The sequence below is a fragment of the Nipponia nippon genome, unplaced genomic scaffold, assembly GCF_047370975.1.
Source record: "Nipponia nippon isolate SJK-2023a ecotype South Korea unplaced genomic scaffold, ASM4737097v1 scaffold_35, whole genome shotgun sequence".
In the NCBI taxonomy this organism is placed as follows: domain Eukaryota; kingdom Metazoa; phylum Chordata; class Aves; order Pelecaniformes; family Threskiornithidae; genus Nipponia; species Nipponia nippon.
Genome location: NW_028262353.1, coordinates 2,468,755 through 2,489,670, shown reverse-complemented (window position 1 = coordinate 2,489,670; position 20,916 = coordinate 2,468,755). Strand labels below are relative to the sequence as shown.

The 20,916-nt window shown below is 48.9% G+C and overlaps 2 protein-coding genes across 7 annotated transcripts; both read right to left on the bottom strand.

The window, feature by feature from the left end:
- Positions 1 to 4,215: 4,215 nt before the first annotated feature.
- LOC104019219 (keratin, type II cytoskeletal 6A-like) lies at positions 4,216 to 8,190 on the bottom strand. Of its 4 annotated transcripts, XM_087771582.1 has the most exons (11): positions 7,863 to 8,190; positions 7,570 to 7,760; positions 6,573 to 6,787; positions 6,327 to 6,387; positions 6,064 to 6,159; positions 5,765 to 5,929; positions 5,505 to 5,630; positions 5,060 to 5,280; positions 4,726 to 4,760; positions 4,569 to 4,637; positions 4,216 to 4,436 (listed from the first exon to the last, which is right to left on the bottom strand). In XM_087771582.1, the coding sequence occupies exons 1-11, from the start codon at positions 8,188 to 8,190 to the stop codon at positions 4,216 to 4,218; spliced, it is 1,728 nt and encodes a 575-aa protein (XP_087627708.1). The 4 variants fall into 4 exon arrangements, with proteins under 4 accessions (XP_087627708.1, XP_087627706.1, XP_087627707.1 ...); XM_087771580.1 differs by having other exon boundaries at positions 4,216 to 4,466; positions 4,527 to 4,637; positions 7,570 to 8,190; XM_087771581.1 differs by having other exon boundaries at positions 4,216 to 4,514; positions 4,578 to 4,637; positions 7,570 to 8,190.
- A 4,503-nt stretch (positions 8,191 to 12,693) lies between these two features.
- On the bottom strand, positions 12,694 to 17,590 carry LOC104019199 (keratin, type II cytoskeletal 75). 3 transcript variants are annotated; one of them, XM_087771577.1, is made up of 11 exons: positions 17,177 to 17,590; positions 16,887 to 17,056; positions 16,017 to 16,231; positions 15,750 to 15,810; positions 15,423 to 15,518; positions 15,124 to 15,288; positions 14,417 to 14,542; positions 13,989 to 14,209; positions 13,539 to 13,573; positions 13,364 to 13,432; positions 12,694 to 13,291 (listed from the first exon to the last, which is right to left on the bottom strand). In XM_087771577.1, the coding sequence occupies exons 1-11, from the start codon at positions 17,505 to 17,507 to the stop codon at positions 13,071 to 13,073; spliced, it is 1,710 nt and encodes a 569-aa protein (XP_087627703.1). In that variant the 5' UTR covers positions 17,508 to 17,590; the 3' UTR covers positions 12,694 to 13,070. The 3 variants fall into 3 exon arrangements, with proteins under 3 accessions (XP_087627703.1, XP_087627704.1, XP_087627702.1); XM_087771578.1 differs by having other exon boundaries at positions 12,694 to 13,312; positions 13,394 to 13,432; XM_087771576.1 differs by having other exon boundaries at positions 12,694 to 13,432; positions 16,887 to 17,590.
- Between the last annotated feature and the right edge of the window lie 3,326 nt (positions 17,591 to 20,916).

The following is a 20,916-nucleotide window of genomic DNA, read 5'->3' as shown; positions in this document are numbered from 1 at the left end:
CTGCGTTCATTATACTTGATCATTTTGAAATAAGGGGCAACTAAAAGGTAGAAGAAGCTCTGGTGCTTTCTTAAGTAATAACATTAAAGTATTGCTGTATATGAAGTGTGCTTTAAGAGCATCTTTGCCCACATCTTTGACCACAGTAAATTTGGGGTGGGGGAGGGAACGGGTGCTGACCAAATTCACTTTAGAAAAATGTATTTTTGAGACAACAGCTGCTGCTTCAAACTTGAAAACAATAATATTTCATTTCATGCACAAGCTCTCTGGCTATGAAGTCGGTAGTTCACCTAAAAGGCATCTTGCAGGTATCTTCTGGGTCTCATTAATCAAATACACATTTTAGTTGAATGTATGAAATTTAAGAAAAAACCCCAATCTTTTCCCAGTCCTTAGTCCCTGAAAATCATCAATGACTGTCAAGGGAAATATATTTTAAAGCCTTCTAAGCGTTTCAGCAGTCCAATATAATACTATATTTAAGTTTCCAGAATGTGATATACATGTGTTTCAATTTTCACAATCACCCATAAGACTTGGGCAACTAAATGTTGTTTGAAAGTATCACTAGGTACCAGCCTTCACCCACAGACACTTCAAACCCTTCGAAAAACCACCCCACAGAGTCACTTTCAAAGGCCAGTAGAGGAATCAGAAATGGAAATGCCATTGAGTGTCCCTGAGAGGGAGGCTGCCTGACACCACAGTCTCTTCACAGAACGGGGCACAGGGGAGTGGAGGACGTTACCCTTGAGGGACTCAAGTCACGGTTGGCCAAGGGTTGTTCTGCCCTTGAGGGACTCAAGTCACGGCTGGACAAGGGTTATTTTGCCCTTCAGGGACTCAAGTCATGGTTGCCCAAGGATTATTCTGCCCTTGAGGGACTCAAGTCATGGTTGGACAAGGGTTCATCCTACCCTTGAGGGACTCAAGTCACGGTTGGACAAGGGTTCATCCTACCCTTGAGGGACACAAGTCACGGTTGGACAAGGGTTATCCAGATGTGTGTGGCCTTCCCTCTGCAACAGGCTGCAGGTGGAGAACGGGCAGCCATCCCTACAGCAGGGAGGGGACACCTTCGCGCTCATAAGCAGCTTGACTGAAGGGGGTCCTATTTCTCGGTTGTTATCTCCAAAACGGAGACTTAAGGGCTCCAGGCGATTCTGGAGTCGAGTGCACTTGCTCATGATGAGCAGTCCCAGGGAGGTGTAGGGTAACTGGGTTCTTAGTTAGAGAAAAGAGGTCGCCTCTTCTCATGGCCTCCCTCCAGATTGCCAAACGCGCGGTAGCTGCCTTTCTCGGAAGGCGGTGTGACTTGGTTGTAACATCCCACATGGCGGCTCCACGACGAGGGGGAAGATCTGTCAAGTCAGCCAAATGCCTGGATGCTGACCACATTCAGCAGGTACAGATAAGACGCCCAGATTGAGTCACCCTGACGTCTTCAGACAAGATGCGAAGATTATACCAAACCTGGAGTCACTTCAGCCTCCTCCAGGTAAAACTCGATAGACAGCCTAGGCTCCAGCCGTTCCTTCAGATCTCTTACGCAAAGAGCTGTGCACAGCAAAATCATCAACACAGGCAAAATGTAAACTCTGCAGAAAACATAGATGGAGACCAAGCCAGGCTGCAGCTTCAGATCTCACACAGCAAGGAGATTCTGGCAGCATAGAGGAGGATGTCGCAATGGTTCCTCACAACAATGCCTATGACGCTGTGTTTCAGATTTTAAAGCTGAGAAGAAACAAAGTCTTAAAATTAAGAACGAAAACAGGTGATTCTTGCCCCAAGCCAAACCCCAAAGTGCTCCTGGCACAGCCCCAGCTTCTCAGAGGCACTGCCTTCTCATCGTCTTCTGTTTGGGCCAAACCCAACCACCTTCCCCAGCCCTAGCACACCTCTGCTGGGCTTCAAAGCACATTGAAGGTCCTCTTCGGAGAGCCCTGTAACCATTCCCCACTGCCTTGCCTGGACCTCTTCCTTGCTCTGCAGCTTCCTGACCTGCTACGGGGACACTGGCAGCTCACAACAGGTTGTTGTGGGACTCCAGAACCACTCCTGAAAGCGGTTTCTGTCTCTTTGATCTCTTCTTGTGGTGGAGGAACTGCAGCACGCATCAAACACACCAGCATTCTTCCCCCATAGCCCCTCCTCGAGCTACACCAAAGCTCTCCCACTTGCTCTCAATGTAACAAGGAGACACTGGGGGGTCTCAGCTGACTTTTCAAAGGAGCTGATGGGTCCCTGTGCCCACGGTTTGGGGATGAATCGTGCCTTCCCGGCCCTCCGTGTTCCCACTGGAACTGTTCAGTGAAGGGGAGGATGAGTTAGTGGTTCTCAAGCAGTCCTGGTGCTCGTAGGGTGCCGAGCTGTGCAGCCTGCCTGGCCACAGCCTGCTTGTACCCCAGAGGGTAGGCGCTTGGCCAACGTCCATATCCATGCTTACAGGCAGCTGTAACCCTGCCCTCCCACTGCTGCTCACAAGACTCCTACCATTGCCACCTTCCCCTGCCACACAGCAAATTCCACTCCAAGGCAGGAAACTCAGATGAACTGACAACGGCAGATTGATCTGATGTCTGCTCCCTCCCTGTCGCTGCCGATTTCCATCATCAATCAATGTGTTTGGGTCTCTACTGGTTTCGCCACTATGCACCAGCAGCATTCCTGCACGAACCCCATAACTTTCTGTTTGTGATTTCAGCATACCCTGTGCACAGCCTCTTCCTGCTCTAAAAACCTGAAATCTGAGAGAGAGATTAATAAAACCTCTTTCCTAGAGCAGCTGCAATTTGTGTGTTACCAGATCACTCTGGTAAGATGTGACATGAGCAATAGGGTACTGAGTGCCTTAGTTTGCAGAATGGCTGAGTCCTAAATATTGTCACGGGGTAGCCTGTAGCCTCCTCATTGATTCAGAAGGTGCTGGACCCCTCTGTGCTGGAGGTTTCAAGACACTGCAAATGAAAACGACTATACATGATTCCAAGGATGGGGTTACATCAGGACCTGCCCAAAAAATTTAAAACCATCCTGAATTCCTCCAGTATGGATTCCCAGTGCTCCTACCTGCTCACATTTACTGCACATTGTGTGAACTGAGCATCATAACCCCACCATTCAAGGAATGGGCTAGGTGTTGGGCACTGCAATGACTGATAAGAGTCAAGAGGCATCACCCATGCTTGGACACGTCCCTAGCTCCATCCGCACACCCATTCGGTTCCCTCAAAGCACAGTCACGACACGGTGAACAGAAGAACAACCCACACCTTCCCACCAAGTTCCTTCCCCAACAACTAAAACCACCTGGCCTAGAAGTGGCTCCCAAACCAATGACACAAAGACATAGTGAATGTTCTCTGCAATTTATTGAGAATGGCAACATCCCGAGGAAGTAGGACATCCCACAAACAGAAGAGGAAGGGAGGTGGGGACAGTACATCTTGTTCCATGTCACAGGGGGCCTGGCACTGCAGAGCAAGCTTTGCTCTCCTTAGAAAAAGTCCGCGTGTGCCTGAGGTGTTACCAGGTGTCACAGAGAGCAAGGACAAGTGGAACTGGAAGCCACAGCTCCAGAGAGAGCTCCAGCTTACAGCACACCTGGGGCTCCCAGGTGAGCAAAGGCGCTCAGGTGCTCCGCGCTGGGGCAAGTAATCCCGCTGGCCACCAGCCAAGAAGGTGCTCCCTCCCAGCTCTGCCATGGGACGAGTCCCGCTTGCCCTACATCTACCCTGACCCCAAAGGCTAGTGAATGGAAGCAGCAGGATGTACTGCATGCAGAAGCGCCCCAGGGATACGGCCATCGAGGAAGGGACATGAGGACAGAAGAAGAAAGAGGAGTTTTATACACATTTGCCACGAGGCAGCCAGAAATGTACAACCCAGCAAGAAAGGCAGAGCATCTCCCTCCTGTAAATCAGCTCGCCGTGCTGGGTATCCACAGGTGAGATTTTTCTTTGCCCAGGAGATTATTTCATCGCTGGGCTTGGGGCTAACGAGCAGCTTGCCAGGGCTGCTAACGGGACATGGCATTGCCACGAGACTCCCTTGATGGGACAGAGCCATGGAGACGAGCCGATTTGTGGTGGGCCGTGAGGGACACAGTTCATTTCATTGCGGGACACTGGAGCTGGATTTAAGAAGGCTGGGCTGCTGCTGGGAGAAGGTAGGAGATGCTTCTTTCCTTTTTCAATCTGGCTTTGGGGCTCAGAATCTCACTCCTGAGGATTTGACGGAGGTGGTCGTGACACATCTCCGTACAGAGGACGATCCCCCACCAGAGCTGAAGTTGCCACCTCCAGAGCCGCACATCCTTCCACTTCCAGAGGAGAAGCCGCCGCTGTACATTCCTCCTCCCATTCCACAGCTGCCGCCCGTGCTTCCACCTCCAAAGCTTCCTCCTGCTCCACAGACGCCTCCGCCCATTCCTCCGCCCATGCCGCTGCCTCCTCCGAAGCCTCCTCCCATGCTGCTGCCTCCTCCGAAGCCTCCTCCCATGCTGCTGCCTCCTCCAAAGCCTCCTCCCATGCCGCTGCCTCCTCCGAAGCCTCCTCCCATGCCGCTGCCACCTCCGAAGCCTCCTCCCATGCCTCCTCTGCCTCCAGTGATGGTGGTCCTGCCTACCACAGCTGGAAGAGAAGCACAGGTTACATACATGTTGTCCACGGGCAAGCTCTATCTCCAAAAAGACACGAGGCAACAAATGCAGATACTTACAGACATTGACGTTGGACATGCCATCGTTGCACAGCCTGTGAGGGAAAACAGGACCAGTTAATCCTATGGGAAGTGCACGTTTCTTCAGCCGAGAATTTCCCTTTTTTAACAAAGTATATATTCCCTGTTCTTTCTGAATTTCCCAATTATTGTTCAAAACAAATGAGCAAACTTGAATTTAACATTCTTACATGAAATATTGAAAACATACTTAAGGCTAAGAATTACAGCATGAGTGATACGAAATTTATCTTTAGAGTGCAGGCAAAGATTTTACCCACACATGGTATAATCTGTCCAGAATTTAGTCAAAGAGTCAAAGAAAGAGACGTACCTGTTCTCCTCTCCCTCCAGCAGCTTCCTGTACATGGCAATCTCAACGTCCAGCGCAATCTTGATGTTCAGCAGCTCCTGGTACTCCTTCAACAAGCGAGCCAGCTCCTCCTTGTCTTTGCTCAAGGCACATTCCAGCTCTTCCAGTTTCCTCCTGGCATCCTTGAGGGCCATCTCACCCCGCTCCTCGGCCTCAGCAATAGCTGCCTGCAGCTGCTGGTTCTGAAAAAAAGCAAAGCAGATTCTCAGTTCCCTTCTGCACACCCTCCACTGGAGCAGTCCTCAAGGCACAAACTGGATGGAAAATAAGCAGAAACCATCAATCTCCTCCACAGGACCTGAATTTCAATGACTACGTTTCCCTCACACTCTCCTCAGCTCACCACCCAGCTCAGTCATGACCCAGCCTGATGCCATCACCCAACGAGATGCTGAGGAACCCCTACCTGCTTCTTCACGTTCTCAATCTCAGCCCGCAGCCTCTGGACGTTCCTGGTCAACTCTTGGATCTCTATCTTGGTGTTGCGCAGGCTGTCCCCGTGCCTTCCAGCAGTGTTCTGTAGCTCTTCATACTGACAGCATGGAGACAAAGCAACTCATCAGCGACACAACCTACCAGGAACTCAGGCCATTGCCTTGCCCTGTGGCAAGGGAGGCAGCCAGCAGCAGAGACTGCCGCAGGTGCCTTGACTGCTTCCCAACTCACCCGGCTCTGGTACCAAGCCTCAGCTTCAGCTCTGCTGCTCTGCGCAATCTGCTCGTACTGACGCCTGACCTCCTCGATGATGCTGTCCAGATCCAGGTGACGGTTGTTGTCCATGGACACCACCACGGACAGGTCCCGGCTGATTGTCTGCATCTGAGACAGCTCCTGCAACCAAGACAGGCAGCCCAAGTGACTCTCAAGCCTAATTCCACATGGGCACCCAGTCCAACCTCCGTGTCTTTGGCCACCACACTCCTCATTGCATCTCCAGCCAGCCCAGGGGAAGGGAGAGCTCTTACCTCCTCGTACATGCACCTCAGGAAGTTGATTTCATCGGTCAGAGCTCCCACCTTGGCTTCCAACTCTACTTTAGTCATGTAGGCACAGTCCACATCCTACAGGAAAGATCACACAGACAGACAACGGCTTCCTCCCGTCCCAGAAGAGCTCTCGGCAGCCGAGGCCTCCTGTTGGAAGCTGCCCACCTTGGTGCTGCCTCCTTCCAAGGTCTTTGCAGCCTGGCCCCCCACACCCCCCCTCTCCTGGTGCCTCTGTGACTCACCTTCTTCAGCACCACAAACTCGTTCTCAGCAGCGGTCCGCCTGTTGATTTCGTCTTCGTACCTGTTGAAGGGGACAAGACAAGGTGAGTCTCTTGGATGCTCATCAGTCAACCGCTGCAACCCCGCTCCCCTCCATGGCAACCTCCGTCCCATTTCTGCAGAGGGAAGCCAATGCGGAAATCTCCAAGCTGGCTTAGCTCCCCTGTCCGGGTGCTCCCTTCTTCCTTAGCCTGTCACTGCACTTACTTGGTTTTGTACTCCTCCACGTATTGCTGCATGTTCTGCAGCTCTGACTCCAGCTGCCCCCTCTGGCCCAGGAGAGACTCCAGCCTCCTCTTCAGGTTCTGGATGTAATTTTCAAAGATGACATCGAGGTTCTTCCTCGGCCCCGAAGGCCCTTGCTGTTGGAGGAGCTCCCACTTGGTGGAGAGGACCTTGTTCTGTTGCTCCAGGAAGCGGACCTGAAAGCCCACAAAGGGGTGTGTGAGATATTCACCCAGGGAGACATCATGCTACTCCAACCTCCTGCGTATTTGGGAGGCCAAGGGAATCATTCCCCAAAGCCCCAACTATGGCTCATTCCAACATCCAAGCTCCTAAACTGCATGGCAAGCATTATTAAATTTTGAGTCATTCTGAACTTCAAATGAGAAAAGTGGGGCAAAAAGATGTTGCCAATAGAAAACAGCATCCCCATCTTCCACAACATCAGTTTTGAACATTTCTATCATCTTTGCAGTAGTGAAGTCAAGAAAACAATTATTTTTTAAATCTAGCTGCACATAAATTCTCTTACAAGCGATTCTGTATTTCTTTGGGTTTTATTTGAAATGAAAATAAAGAAAGAGTGTTGGAAAGGTATTTAACACTCTTAAGTTTATAGAATCAGTTCCTTGAAAAGAACGTTTCATCAAAAAGAAAAGCACAGCAGTGGGAACTCTTAGGACAGCTAATATACGTTGATGACTTTACCCTGAATCACTAGAAATTAGGCTGAAGAGATGACTAGGCAAGAGAATCTACAGAATGTACTGCAGATGTTCGCTTTAATCTTCCATTAGCATGAAAACCTTGTCTATTGTTCGGTATTGCTTAATAAGACCTTAATAATAGCTTGCTACTAAGGCATCAGTCTTGCAAACTTTAACAAGTACTTGTTGGCATGAAAAAAAGCTCCCATTCCACGCTATAGAAAGTCATTGAAAATGCTCACCTCCAAACAAACACGGTCCTAAATTCTCACCTTATCAATGAAGGAGGCAAACTGATTGTTAAGAGTCTTAATCTGCTCCTTCTCCTGGTTTTTCACTTGCTGGATTTGGGGGTCAATCTCAACATGGACTGGCCGCAGGAGGGTCTGGTCAACTTGCACCGGATGGATGCCTCCAGAGAAGCCAGGGCCACCAAAACCACCCATTCCACCACCACCCATTCCTCCACCGCCCATTCCTCCACCAAAGCCACCCATTCCTCCGCCACCCATTCCACCACCACCCATTCCTCCACCAAAGCCTCCCATTCCTCCACCATAACCACCCATTCCTCCACAGCTCATTCCTCCGCCAAAGCCACCCATTCCTCCTCCGTAGCCTCCACCAAAGCCACCCATTCTGCCTCCGTATCCTCCACCACCATAGCATCCACCCATGGTAATTCTTCTGCTGCTCCCCATGTTATGGAGGCTCCTGCTGCTAAACCCTCCACAATGTCCACCTCCTCCACCTCCCCTGGATGAGGAGTACGAACTGTAACTGATCCTGCTTCTGCCGCCACCTCCTCCAAAGCCACCACCGATGGCAGAGCAAGAGCTGTAGCCCTTTCTACTCCCGCCTCCAAAGCTTCTGCAGACAGACTGCCGAGACATGGCTGTTCCTTCCAAGCAGAGTCAAAATCAAGAAGAGCAGAAAGACCAACGGAGCTGTGCTGCTGAGGGATGAATGCAGAGAGAAGTCTGCACAGTCTTCTCTGGCTCCACAGCTTCAGGCGCTCCCTTTTATCCGCTTCTGGAGGTGGGCTGGGACGGGCTGGGCGTGAAGGTGGAAACCAATTTATTATTTTCATCAGCGTGGTGTTGTTGACAGATTCTCAGTTGAGCTTTACCATATTTGGGCCTGCCTATAAACACACCCTGCAATATAGAAGTGAATAAAAGAACGAGAACATTGAAACAGGTCTCAGTGACTAAGTGGACTCTTGTATCTTTATGACATCTTAGAAATTAACTTTCAAGATAATGTGCTTTTCTGCAGCCCCTCATTGGATTTCCAGCCTTCATTAATGGTTCCCAATAATTCCAGATATAGATCTTTCCAATCAAAGCTCCACTGTAGGAGAAGTTTTGATGAAATCCCAACTATAATATAGCTTTCACAATTCCTTAAACACACCCTAAATCCCCTTTTTATATGTAGAACTGCCTTTGGCATTTTAGAAGAAGTTTCCCAATCTTGAACAAGAACTCATGACACCAAAGTTTGAAGAGACTCAGCATATTCTCCTGCTAGAAAGGAATTACATCTCCCTGGAGTGCACACGGTGTCACTTTGAATGGGAGTGTCTTCTCCCTGTGGATTAAATTCCCTCCAATTGTATCTCCCCAAATCTGTGACAACTAACTGGGACCTTGGATGATGCTGGAGCAGAGTGAACAAGGCAACCTGAATCATCGCACTCCTTCTCTTCTCTTCTGAAGGTGACGGGGAATGACGACCTGTGGAGGAACGAAGGGACGCGTCAGGCAGCTGCTTCGGTGACGATGGCTGGGGACAGACAGACAAGCACTACAGAAGCGGAATGACAGATGAACAATTCAAGGTGGTGAGGGGTTCCTCCTGCTCAGGTGAATGTTGCCGACCTCTTGTTTCCCTGGTTCTTTCCAAAGATGAGACAACTGAAATGGAAAAACATGTTGAGAAACGGAGCTATTACAACTTCTAAGGCATAGTATATCCTCTTGATTTCAAATATTCTGCTGGGAAAGGAACATATTTTAGAAATGTATTCTGTAGGATGTCTCTGAAATAAAGAAGCCCATTTTTGGATTGCATGTAAATGAAATTTTAAATAATGAATCATAAGGTTCCAGATTATGCTAGAAAATATACAATGATACTGATGTGCAGTGTTCTGAAGAAGCTAGATTATAGATGCTGGTTAAAAGGAAACTGGGGTCTGTAAATACTGTTTAGAAGTCATTCTGAAGGTATTATCTGTCTGGATGTTATCAATTAAATACTATATATTAATATTTAAGTTAGTGAGTGAAATATAAAATGACTGTTCACACTTTCTGTAGATAATAGCCAGCACAAGTAATCAAAAAGTGACAGAGAAAATATACATTACAGATTCAGAAAGAACCCTTCAAAAGATTTAAAACAATGATGAACATAAATTTAAGGTTATTCAAAAGATCTAAGTATGAACTTCTACATTCATAAGGAATTTTCACTGTCTCCTATAAGACTTGGGCAACTAAATGTTGTTTGAAAGTATCACTAGGTACCAGCCTTCACCCACAGACACTTCAAACCCTTCGAAAAACCACCCCACAGAGTCACTTTCAAAGGCCAGTAGAGGAATCAGAAATGGAAATGCCATTGAGTGTCCCTGAGAGGGAGGCTGCCTGACACCACAGTCTCTTCACAGAACGGGGCACAGGGGAGTGGAGGACGTTACCCTTGAGGGACTCAAGTCACGGTTGGCCAAGGGTTGTTCTGCCCTTGAGGGACTCAAGTCACGGCTGGACAAGGGTTATTTTGCCCTTCAGGGACTCAAGTCATGGTTGCCCAAGGATTATTCTGCCCTTGAGGGACTCAAGTCATGGTTGGACAAGGGTTCATCCTACCCTTGAGGGACTCAAGTCACGGTTGGACAAGGGTTCATCCTACCCTTGAGGGACTCAAGTCACTGTTGGACAAGGGTTTATCCTACCCTTGAGGGACACAAGTCACGGTTGGACAAGGGTTATCCAGATGTGTGTGGCCTGCCCTCTGCAACAGGCTGCAGGTGGCGAACGGGCAGCCATCCCTACAGCAGGGAGGGGATACCTTCGCGCTCATAAGCAGCTTGACTGAAGGGGGTCCTATTTCTCGGTTGTTATCTCCAAAACGGAGACTTAAGGGCTCCAGGCGATTCTGGAGTCGAGTGCACTTGCTCATGATGAGCAGTCCCAGGGAGGTGTAGGGTAACTGGGTTCTTAGTTAGAGAAAAGAGGTCGCCTCTTCTCATGGCCTCCCTCCAGATTGCCAAACGCGCGGTAGCTGCCTTTCTCGGAAGGCGGTGTGACTTGGTTGTAACGTCCCACATGGCGGCTCCACGACGAGGGGGAAGATCTGTCAAGTCAGCCAAATGCCTGGATGCTGACCACATTCAGCAGGTACAGATAAGACGCCCAGATTGAGTCACCCTGACGTCTTCAGACAAGATGCGAAGATTATACCAAACCTGGAGTCACTTCAGCCTCCTACAGTTAAGAATTAATACCAAACCTAGGCTCCAGCCGTTCCTTCAGATCTCTTACACAAGGAGTTGTATGCAGTGAAATTATCAAGACCGGGCAAAATGTAAACTCTGCAGAAAACATAGATGGAGACCAAGCCAGGCTGCAGCTTCCGATCTCACACAGCAAGGAGATTCTGGCAGCATAGAGGAGGATGTCGCAATGGTTCCTCACAACAATGCCTATGACGCTGTGTTTCAGATTTTAAAGCTGAGAAGAAACAAAGTCTTAAAATTAAGAACAAAAACAGGTGATTCTTGCCCCAAGCCAAACCCCAAAGTGCTCCTGGCACAGCCCCAGCTTCTCAGAGGCACTGCCTTCTCATCGTCTTCTGTTTGGGCCAAACCCAACCACCTTCCCCAGCCCTAGCACACCTCTGCTGGGCTTCAAAGCACATTGAAGGTCCTCTTCGGAGAGCCCTGTAACCATTCCCCACTGCCTTGCCTGGACCTCTTCCTTGCTCTGCAGCTTCCTGACCTGCTACGGGGACACTGGCAGCTCACAACAGGTTGTTGTGGGACTCCAGAACCACTCCTGAAAGCGGTTTCTGTCTCTTTGATCTCTTCTTGTGGTGGAGGAACTGCAGCACGCATCAAACACACCAGCATTCTTCCCCCATAGCCCCTCCTCGAGCTACACCAAAGCTCTCCCACTTGCTCTCAATGTAACGAGGAGACACTGGGGGGTCTCAGCTGACTTTTCAAAGGAGCTGATGGGTCCCTGTGCCCACGGTTTGGGGATGAATCGTGCCTTCCCGGCCCTCCGTGTTCCCACTGGAACTGTTCAGTGAAGGGGAGAATGAGTTAGTGGTTCTCAAGCAGTCCTGGTGCTCGTAGGGTGCCGAGCTGTGCAGCCTGCCTGGCCACAGCCTGCTTGTACCCCAGAGGGTAGGCGCTTGGCCAACGTCCATATCCATGCTTACAGGCAGCTGTAACCCTGCCCTCCCACCACCTCCCACAATGCCACTGCCCCTTAACACATATCCCATGACACATACGTGCTCCACTGGGAGATGATCAGAAGGGAATGTCATGAGAGGGAGCTCAAATGCATTGGCTGATCAAATGGCTGAGCCCTGAATTCTAGGACGGTGCTCCTGCCACAGCTGAATTGCTGCACATTGCTTGACTGGAGCATTCATAACCCCACCATTCCAGGTATGGGCTTGTGCTTTCAGGCACTGTGATGACTGATAAGAGTCAAGAGGCATCACCCATGCTTGGACACGTCCCTAGCTCCATCCGCACACCCATTCGGTTCCCTCAAAGCACAGTCACGACACGGTGAACAGAAGAACAACCCACACCTTCCCACCAAGTTCCTTCCCCAACAACTAAAACCACCTGGCCTAGAAGTGGCTCCCAAACCAATGACACAAAGACATAGTGAATGTTCTCTGCAATTTATTGAGAATGGCAACATCCCGAGGAAGTAGGACATCCCACAAACAGAAGAGGAAGGGAGGTGGGGACAGTACATCTTGTTCCATGTCACAGGGGGCCTGGCACTGCAGAGCAAGCTTTGCTCTCCTTAGAAAAAGTCCGCGTGTGCCTGAGGTGTTACCAGGTGTCACAGAGAGCAAGGACAAGTGGAACTGGAAGCCACAGCTCCAGAGAGAGCTCCAGCTTACAGCACACCTGGGGCTCCCAGGTGAGCAAAGGCGCTCAGGTGCTCCGCGCTGGGGCAAGTAATCCCGCTGGCCACCAGCCAAGAAGGTGCTCCCTCCCAGCTCTGCCATGGGACGAGTCCCGCTTGCCCCACATCTACCCTGACCCCAAAGGCTAGTGAATGGAAGCAGCAGGATGTACTGCATGCAGAAGTGCCCCAGGGATACGGCCATCGAGGAAGGGACATGAGGACAGAAGAAGAAAGAGGAGTTTTATACACATTTGCCACGAGGCAGCCAGAAATGTACAACCCAGCAAGAAAGGCAGAGCATCTCCCTCCTGTAAATCAGCTCGCCGTGCTGGGTATCCACAGGTGAGATTTTTCTTTGCCCAGGAGATTATTTCATCGCTGGGCTTGGGGCTAACGAGCAGCTTGCCAGGGCTGCTAACGGGACATGGCATTGCCACGAGACTCCCTTGATGGGACAGAGCCATGGAGACGAGCCGATTTGTGGTGGGCCGTGAGGGACACAGTTCATTTCATTGCGGGACACTGGAGCTGGATTTAAGAAGGCTGGGCTGCTGCTGGGAGAAGGTAGGAGATGCTTCTTTCCTTTTTCAATCTGGCTTTGGGGCTCAGAATCTCACTCCTGAGGATTTGACGGAGGTGGTCGTGACACATCTCCGTACAGAGGACGATCCCCCACCAGAGCTGAAGTTGCCACCTCCAGAGCCGCACATCCTTCCACTTCCAGAGGAGAAGCCGCCGCTGTACATTCCTCCTCCCATTCCACAGCTGCCGCCCATGCTTCCACCTCCAAAGCTTCCTCCTACTCCACAGACGCCTCCACCCATTCCTCCGCCCATGCCACTGCCTCCTCCGAAGCCTCCTCCCATGCCGCTGCCTCCTCCGAAGCCTCCTCCCATGCCGCTGCCACCTCCGAAGCCTCCTCCCATGCCTCCTCTGCCTCCAGTGATGGTGGTCCTGCCTACCACAGCTGGAAGAGAAGCACAGGTTACATACACATTGTCCATGGGCAAGCTCTATCTCCAAAAAGACAGGGTCTGCTACTACTTCACGGAGCAACAAATGCAGATACTTACAGACATTGACGTTGGACATGCCATCGTTGCACAGCCTGCAAAGGGAAATTGGTAAATTTTAATTACCCAACAAAAAAGACATCTTGAAAACTGAGAACTGCATTTTCATTATCGAATCATTTTCCTGTTTCATCCTTAAGAGCAACTTTGGCATCACTAAAGTATTTAAGGAGGGAAGGCCTTGAGAATTCCTCTTTATGATGACGTTCTTCCAGACTTCAGGTTCATTAAAAAATTTGCACGTAACAGAAATGAAATGGTAGTTATACCACCTGTAGTGAGCAGAGTATGCTCAGTCCTGACCACCCAAAATGTCACCCAGAGTGCCAATAGCCATATCTACCCATTTTAACCAAAGGAGCTGGTTTGAGATTAAACTGTTAACATCAAAACTCAGGGTGTCCAGCCCAGGTCTCAACATCCCTCTCAAATCACAGGTCAAGTGTTTACCTGTTCTCCTCTCCCTCCAGCAGCTTCCTGTACATGGCGATCTCAACGTCCAGCGCAATCTTGATGTTCAGCAGCTCCTGGTACTCCTTCAACAAGCGAGCCAGCTCCTCCTTGTCTTTCTGCAGAGCAGATTCCAGCTCTTCCAGTTTTATCCTGGCATCCTTGAGGGCCATCTCACCCCGCTCCTCGGCCTCAGCAATAGCTGCCTGCAGCTGCTGGTTCTGAGGAAGAAAAAAGGGCACTTGCTCAGGGCATTTTGTCTCCTAGGATCAGCTCTCAAAACCCAAGTGGAGAAGTCAAGGAAAAAAAAAGGAAACATCTACGTGAAGTAAACAAGGGGCGGTTGAAGAAACCATTTCTGCCTCACACATGGTCCTTTGTGATCCAACCTGATGTCAGCATCCCGTGAGACACCAGCCAACCCCTACCTGCTTCTTCACATTCTCAATCTCAGCTCGCAGCCTCTGGACGTTCCTGGTCAACTCTTGGATCTCTATCTTGGTGTTGCGCAGGCTGTCCCCGTGCCTTCCAGCAGTGTTCTGCAGCTGTTCGTACTGAGGGCACCAAGACAAAACAAACGTTTAGTGAAACTTCCCTGATGCCTAGGCAAGATTTGTCAACAGTTTCGTAGCTCATGTGCTGCTACAAACTCCTATCACGTTGGTCATGGATGCCCAGCTCAATGCAAAAGATGGTTCTGAGACTCAAATATTAATGGTTTTGAACTTTGAAGTAGATCTTAGTCACAGTAATAAGCATCCCTTGATTTCTTAAAAGCTACTTTGGGCAAGCATTTTCTAGTTATGGTACATTTTTGGCCATCTTTATTGAGACGCTTGTACCATGCACCAAAGTGAGGTTCTGGAGACCTTGAACACAGTGAGTCAGACTGCTCAAAAGCAACACAGATCCTCTTGAGATTTCCTTGCATGGACTCCAGCACCGTTAGCTTAAAGAAATGTCTCGCTTTGTCATAAATTACCTACAAACTAGCTGTCACCCAGGGTTCCTTAGAATCATAGAATCATAGAATCATTAAGGTTGGAAAGGACCTCTGAGATCATTGAGTTCAACCTGTTAACCTAACTGCCTGGTCTACCTCTAAACCATGTCCCTTAACTGCTTCCCAGCTCACCTGGCTCTGGTACCAAGCCTCAGCTTCAGCTCTGCTGCTCTGCGCAATCTGCTCGTACTGACGCCTGACCTCCTCGATGATGCTGTCCAGATCCAGGTGACGGTTGTTGTCCATGGACACCACCACGGACAGGTCCCGGCTGATTGTCTGCATCTGAGACAGCTCCTGCAACCAAGACAGGCAGCCCAAGTGACTCTCAAGCCTAATTCCACATGGGCACCCAGTCCAACCTCCGTGTCTTTGGCCACCACACTCCTCATTGCATCTCCAGCCAGCCCAGGGGAAGGGAGAGCTCTTACCTCCTCGTACATGCACCTCAGGAAGTTGATTTCATCGGTCAGAGCTCCCACCTTGGCTTCCAACTCTACTTTAGTCATGTAGGCACAGTCCACATCCTACGGGAAAAATCACAGATCACTTCCTCTTGGAAATCCTTCAGGACCATGGAAATTACAGTCTGTACTGAGGGTAACAGCTGTGATGGTGTTATTCAGTTATGCAAATTAAAACCAAGGGACTTTAAATAACAGCCCACAGATCCTACAGTCTCTCCAAATTCCCATTCAAGTGGGAGTCCCCTCGAAGCCTGACATTCAAGCGATCATTTTGTAGGGCATGTGACTCACCTTCTTGAGCACCACAAACTCGTTCTCAGCAGTCGTGCGCCTGTTGATCTCTTCCTCATACCTACAGAGAGTAAAAATACAAGCTGAGTTTCCTGAATTTTCCTGCCTAAGGCCACAGTAAACAAACTAAAAGAGAAAAAAAAACAGAATAAAACACTTAGACTGAAAAAACTATGTCCGTGCTTGCCGTAAAAAGCATGTGTGTGAAGAAAAATGACGACCAAGTTGCTTGAGTTGCTTTCTGGGTTAGGCTGTTGCTGCACTTACTTGGTTTTGTAATCCTCCACGTATTGCTGCATGTTCTGCAGCTCTGACTCCAGCTGCCCCCTCTGTGCCAAGATTGACTCCAGCTGCCTCCTCAGGTTCTGGATGTAATTTTCAAAGATGACATCGAGGTTCTTCCTCGGCCCTGAAGGCCCTTGCTGTTGGAGGAGCTCCCACTTGGTGGAGAGGACCTTGTTCTGTTGCTCCAGGAAGCGGACCTGAAAGCCAACACATGGAGTATCCACCATCACACGTGAAACAACAGCAGTAGCCAAGGCACCCTTTCATCACGTAAAAAGATTCTCCTTTGCTTGATGATGAGAGAACCAGTTAACAATTTTTTTTAATTTCTTTTGTTGCCTAAACTGCAAGATCAGGAAAAGGAGGAAATTTCTAAGTCATGCTCAAGTCAAAGGAGCTTTTAAATGTAGCACCAGCTCCAAGTACATTCCCGTTGCAGGTAGTATAGAAAGCTGAGATTTCTAGTCTAGATTTAAAAGCCTGGGTATTTGAAAGCAAAGAGAAAACAATTATATTAGTGAATACTTAAATGGGAGGGTATTTGGAAAGAAAATGGTTCAGAAGGGAAAATTTGTGCCTGAAACCTGAAGATGTTTGGAGGCGTTGAGCCTGCTTGCAAGAATAACCTATTAGTCGAGCCTGGTGCAACAGGCTGGATTAAAGCCCTGAAGACATAGCTTTGATCTCATATGGAAGAGAGATTCTCATCTCTTCCCTAGCAGTACTTAATGAAAAGGCTCTGCTCAGGCTCCTCAGCCTGCTGATATTTAGCTCAAAAAGGATAACATTTCTGCAGAACTTGAGAGTTCCTCCCGTTTCTGACCCTTAATCAGACGCAATCCCATCTCTCACCTTATCAATGAAAGAGGCAAATTGATTGTTAAGAGTCTTGATCTGTTCCTTCTCCTGGTTTTTGACTTGCTGGATCTGGGGATCAATCTCGACATGGACTGGCTGTAGGAGGGTCTGGTCAACCTGCACTGGCTGGATTCCAGGGCCACCTCTACCAGGGCCACCAAAGCCTGACATGCCAAAGCCTGGCCCACCAAAGCCGCCCATTCCTCCACCACCCATTCCACCACCACCCATTCCTCCACCATAACCACCCATTCCTCCACCATAACCACCCATTCCTCCAAAGCCACCCATTCCTCCTCCACCCATTCCTCCGCCAAAGCCACCCATTCCTCCTCCGTAGCCTCCACCAAAGCCACCCATTCTGCCTCCGTATCCTCCACCACCATAACATCCACCCATGGAAATCCTTCCACTGCCACCTATGTTATGGAGACTCCTGCTGCTAAAACCTCCACAACGTCCGCCACCTCCAAATCCCCTGGACATAGAGAACGAGCTGTAGCTGCTCCTGCTTCTGCCGCCACCTCCTCCAAAGCCACCACCGATGGCAGAGCAAGAGCTGTAGCCCCTTCTGCTCCCGCCTCCAAAGCTTCTGCAGACAGACTGCCGAGACATGGCTGTTTCTTCTAAGCAGAGTCAAAAATTGAGAAAAGAAAGATCGATGGAGTTGTGCTGCAAGGAGATGAGTGCAAAGAGAAGGGAAGTAAGTCCCTCTGACTCGAGGGCAGCAGATGCTCTCTTTTATCTGTTTCTGGAGGTGGGCTGGGTTTGCATGGGCGTGAAGGAGGAGACAGTTACTGTCTTCATCAGCATGGCGTGGTTTACAGATTTTCATCTTCAATTTGCCAAACAGTGACCCTACCCAGAAACACACCCTATAATGCAGGAGAAAATTAAAAAAGATACAACTGTGTCTACCAAATGGCAGCACTCAATGACTAAGAAGTCTTACGCTTTTGTGGTATAGTAACAGTCTCCCTAGGATATACTCCTCTTTTTTTTTTTGCCTTTCATCCATTGTGGTTGTTTCCCTGCTTATGTTTATCTTTATTTTGATCTTTCACTCCAAAGCCCCGTGGCAGGCGTAGTTCATGCCAAGTTGTAGCACGGCTTTCACAATTCCCAAAACACACCTATGTTACACCCTTAGTCGTCTTTTTACATGGAAAATTGCCTTTGGCTTTGAGAAGTAGTTTCTCAATCTAGAGCCAGGGCTCAGCAAATTGCATTTTGATGAGGCTCTGTGTCTTTTTGATAAATAAAACCTTACCAGAAACGAGATACTGGAGCAATGGTTGGCACTGGAAATTCGTTTATTGTTGGACCAAACTCTTACTGAAAGTGAGCTCTGGAGTCTTCGTGCCAAGGTAGTCTCAGGACCAGTGGAGAAATGCCACGAATATCACAGATGGGAAATCCCTTTAGGATTTTCTGAAGGCTTCAAGACCATGAGAAGAGCCCGAGAAGACATCAGGAGCTCAGCTGCTACAGTGGGAATTGTGGAGAGATGGACAGATGGCTCTGAGGACAGACAGAGAGAAGGAGGCATGCAAAATCATGCTGCCCACATAATAAATCCTGTAACTATTTAAATGCAATTAGCTAGGCAGAGGATGCTAGAGAGCTCAACTCGTTTGTAGAGACACGTAGAAATGAGGAGAACAGAGGGCACAATAACTTTCACTTGAGGAAATGCATGTTTTTCAGCTGCCTGCCTTACTTCAGTATTTACATGCAAATATATTTTTGGCAGACAGGCACACTCCTGAGCTGGGTTGAGCCCTCCTTCAAGAACACGGGCAGGTATCCTTTCTAAGCTTATTTGAAAGCAGTCGACAGATTTTAGAAAGGTAGAAGCTTATCAGAATACTCCGGTTTTTACGCCATACTGAGAAAGGATTGGCTTATGAGTTAAACTTACAAGAATAAGACTATGACCCATCATGCATTCATCCTTTTGTCTTGCAGAAGCCTGCTTATCAAATAACATTTACTGTCTATTTTTAAAAATTTTACTGAGGAATTCATTTTTTTTAGTTAGTTTTCAACTATCCCCAACAGCAGAAGAATCAGACAGTAGCATTTTTAAAGCTACTTAAGAAGATGAGGGTGGTGAGACACTGGCACGGGTTGGTGGCAGATGCCCCATCCCTGGACACATTCAAGGTCAGGTTGGACAGGGCTCTGAGCAACCTGATCTGGTTGAAGATGTCCCTGCCCATGGCAGGGGGGTTGGACCAGACGAGCTTTAAAGGTCCCTTCCAACCCAAACCATTCTGATTCTATGATTCTGTGAAAGTCTGAAGTCCAAAAATCTTTATGGCTATTAAGGCATCTAACTGTGCTGGTAGCTGTCTAACAAGGTTCCCAGAAGTTCCCACAGGACACAGGCAATTAAGTGCTTCTTGAAAATCCACACTAGCAACTCTCAATATCTTCAGATGTTTAAATACCTCTAAAAATATCACCCAGACACCTATTTTCCAAAGTGCCTAGGGACCCGGACTGTGGTGCAATGCACAGCTAAGCTGGCATTTCCAGTGAAAAACACAACTATCCCTGCACAGCCTGCCCGTCCTACCTCCCTCCCCAGCACCAGCATGGATTCGTGAGCACACGGGGAAGCAGATCAGGGGATAGGTACGGCTAAAAAAAATATATAATATCAACAAGTCACTGTGAGACCAAAGGGGTGGGGAAGATGGGGGTTTTGGTGGTTGTAGAGCATGGTTTATAGACAATAAATATGTGGGCTGAGGAGGTCCCGTATGGCTTGTTCGTCTTCAGCAAGACGTTGCTTCCTAAATGCCACAGCTGGGATGAACGCCTGCCCATCCTGGGACGTTTTGAAGCACAAGCTCAAACATCACCGCAACCATGAGCCAAAAGTCTCGGCAAACATCTGATCCCCTCTCGAGGCCAGAAGGCAAGAGCCATCTCTCAGCAGCCCTTCCCGTCTAGAGGAGAGGCAAATCGCAGGCAAGACCTGGCAGCGCCGCCTCCGCGGACCCAAGCTGTGAACACGCTCTGCTTCTGATTTATCAGTCAAATACATTCTGCCACCGCCTGCCGCACCGCAAGGTTCAGGAGGGTGCCGTGGGTTTATAGCTGCTCCAGATATAATCAGGTATACGCACATGCACAGACGCACACGCATTTAACAATGCCTTCCCTTGCCTCCCTCTGCATTACCAAATAGGTGGTTATGTTTTTCTGGGGGGGTTTTGTTGTTTTGTTTTTTTTTTTCCTGTGGGCAGGGCAACGTGATCAGAAAGTTTTCACATTCCCAGCTGCGCTGGGAGGAGATGCGTTAAGTCAGCACAACGCTCGAGTCCCGAGCGCCCGTGTTTAGATAACGCGCTCGTTGAGTCACGGCTGCGTCTCCAGCCAAGTTGAGGAAATCAAACCGGGATTTGGATATCAACATCATCACCCGGTTCAAATGCAACAGGCGGCTTTAGGCTGCGAGGATCTCAAACAACATCGCTGTACCCAAAGCCCTAATGAAGGAAAATGGCCTTTAAAGGTCCCTTCCAACCCAAACTAATCTGATTCTGTGAAAATAAACAGGGAGGAGTACGGGAAAAGCTGCTCAAGCCTGGAATACTTGGAGGAAAAGGCTCATTTCAGCAGCAACACCGTCAGTTGACGTGCACTGACCTTAGGAAAAGTCTTCAACCACAGAAAGGGAGAATTTCTGGGAAAAAAACAAAGCAAAGCATTTTATTCCCACACTTCCCATAAAACACTTGACATCTAAGTGTTTTCATCATGCTTTAGAAGAGATTTTTAAAACGGGGGGGAAATCATGACAAAATTAAATGAAACTTATTTCACGTCACATGTTTTCGCTCCTCCAACAAAAGGCAGAAATGATGGCACATCTCGGTCCAGCCCAGGAGAATTTTCCCCTAATTGCGGGTGCGATCATAGAAACAAAAGGCGAGGGCTTTTTGGTCTCTGTTTGTTTTAACTACAGCAGTCGTACACATCTAGAAGCCTTTTGTCTCTTCATCACGCTGCC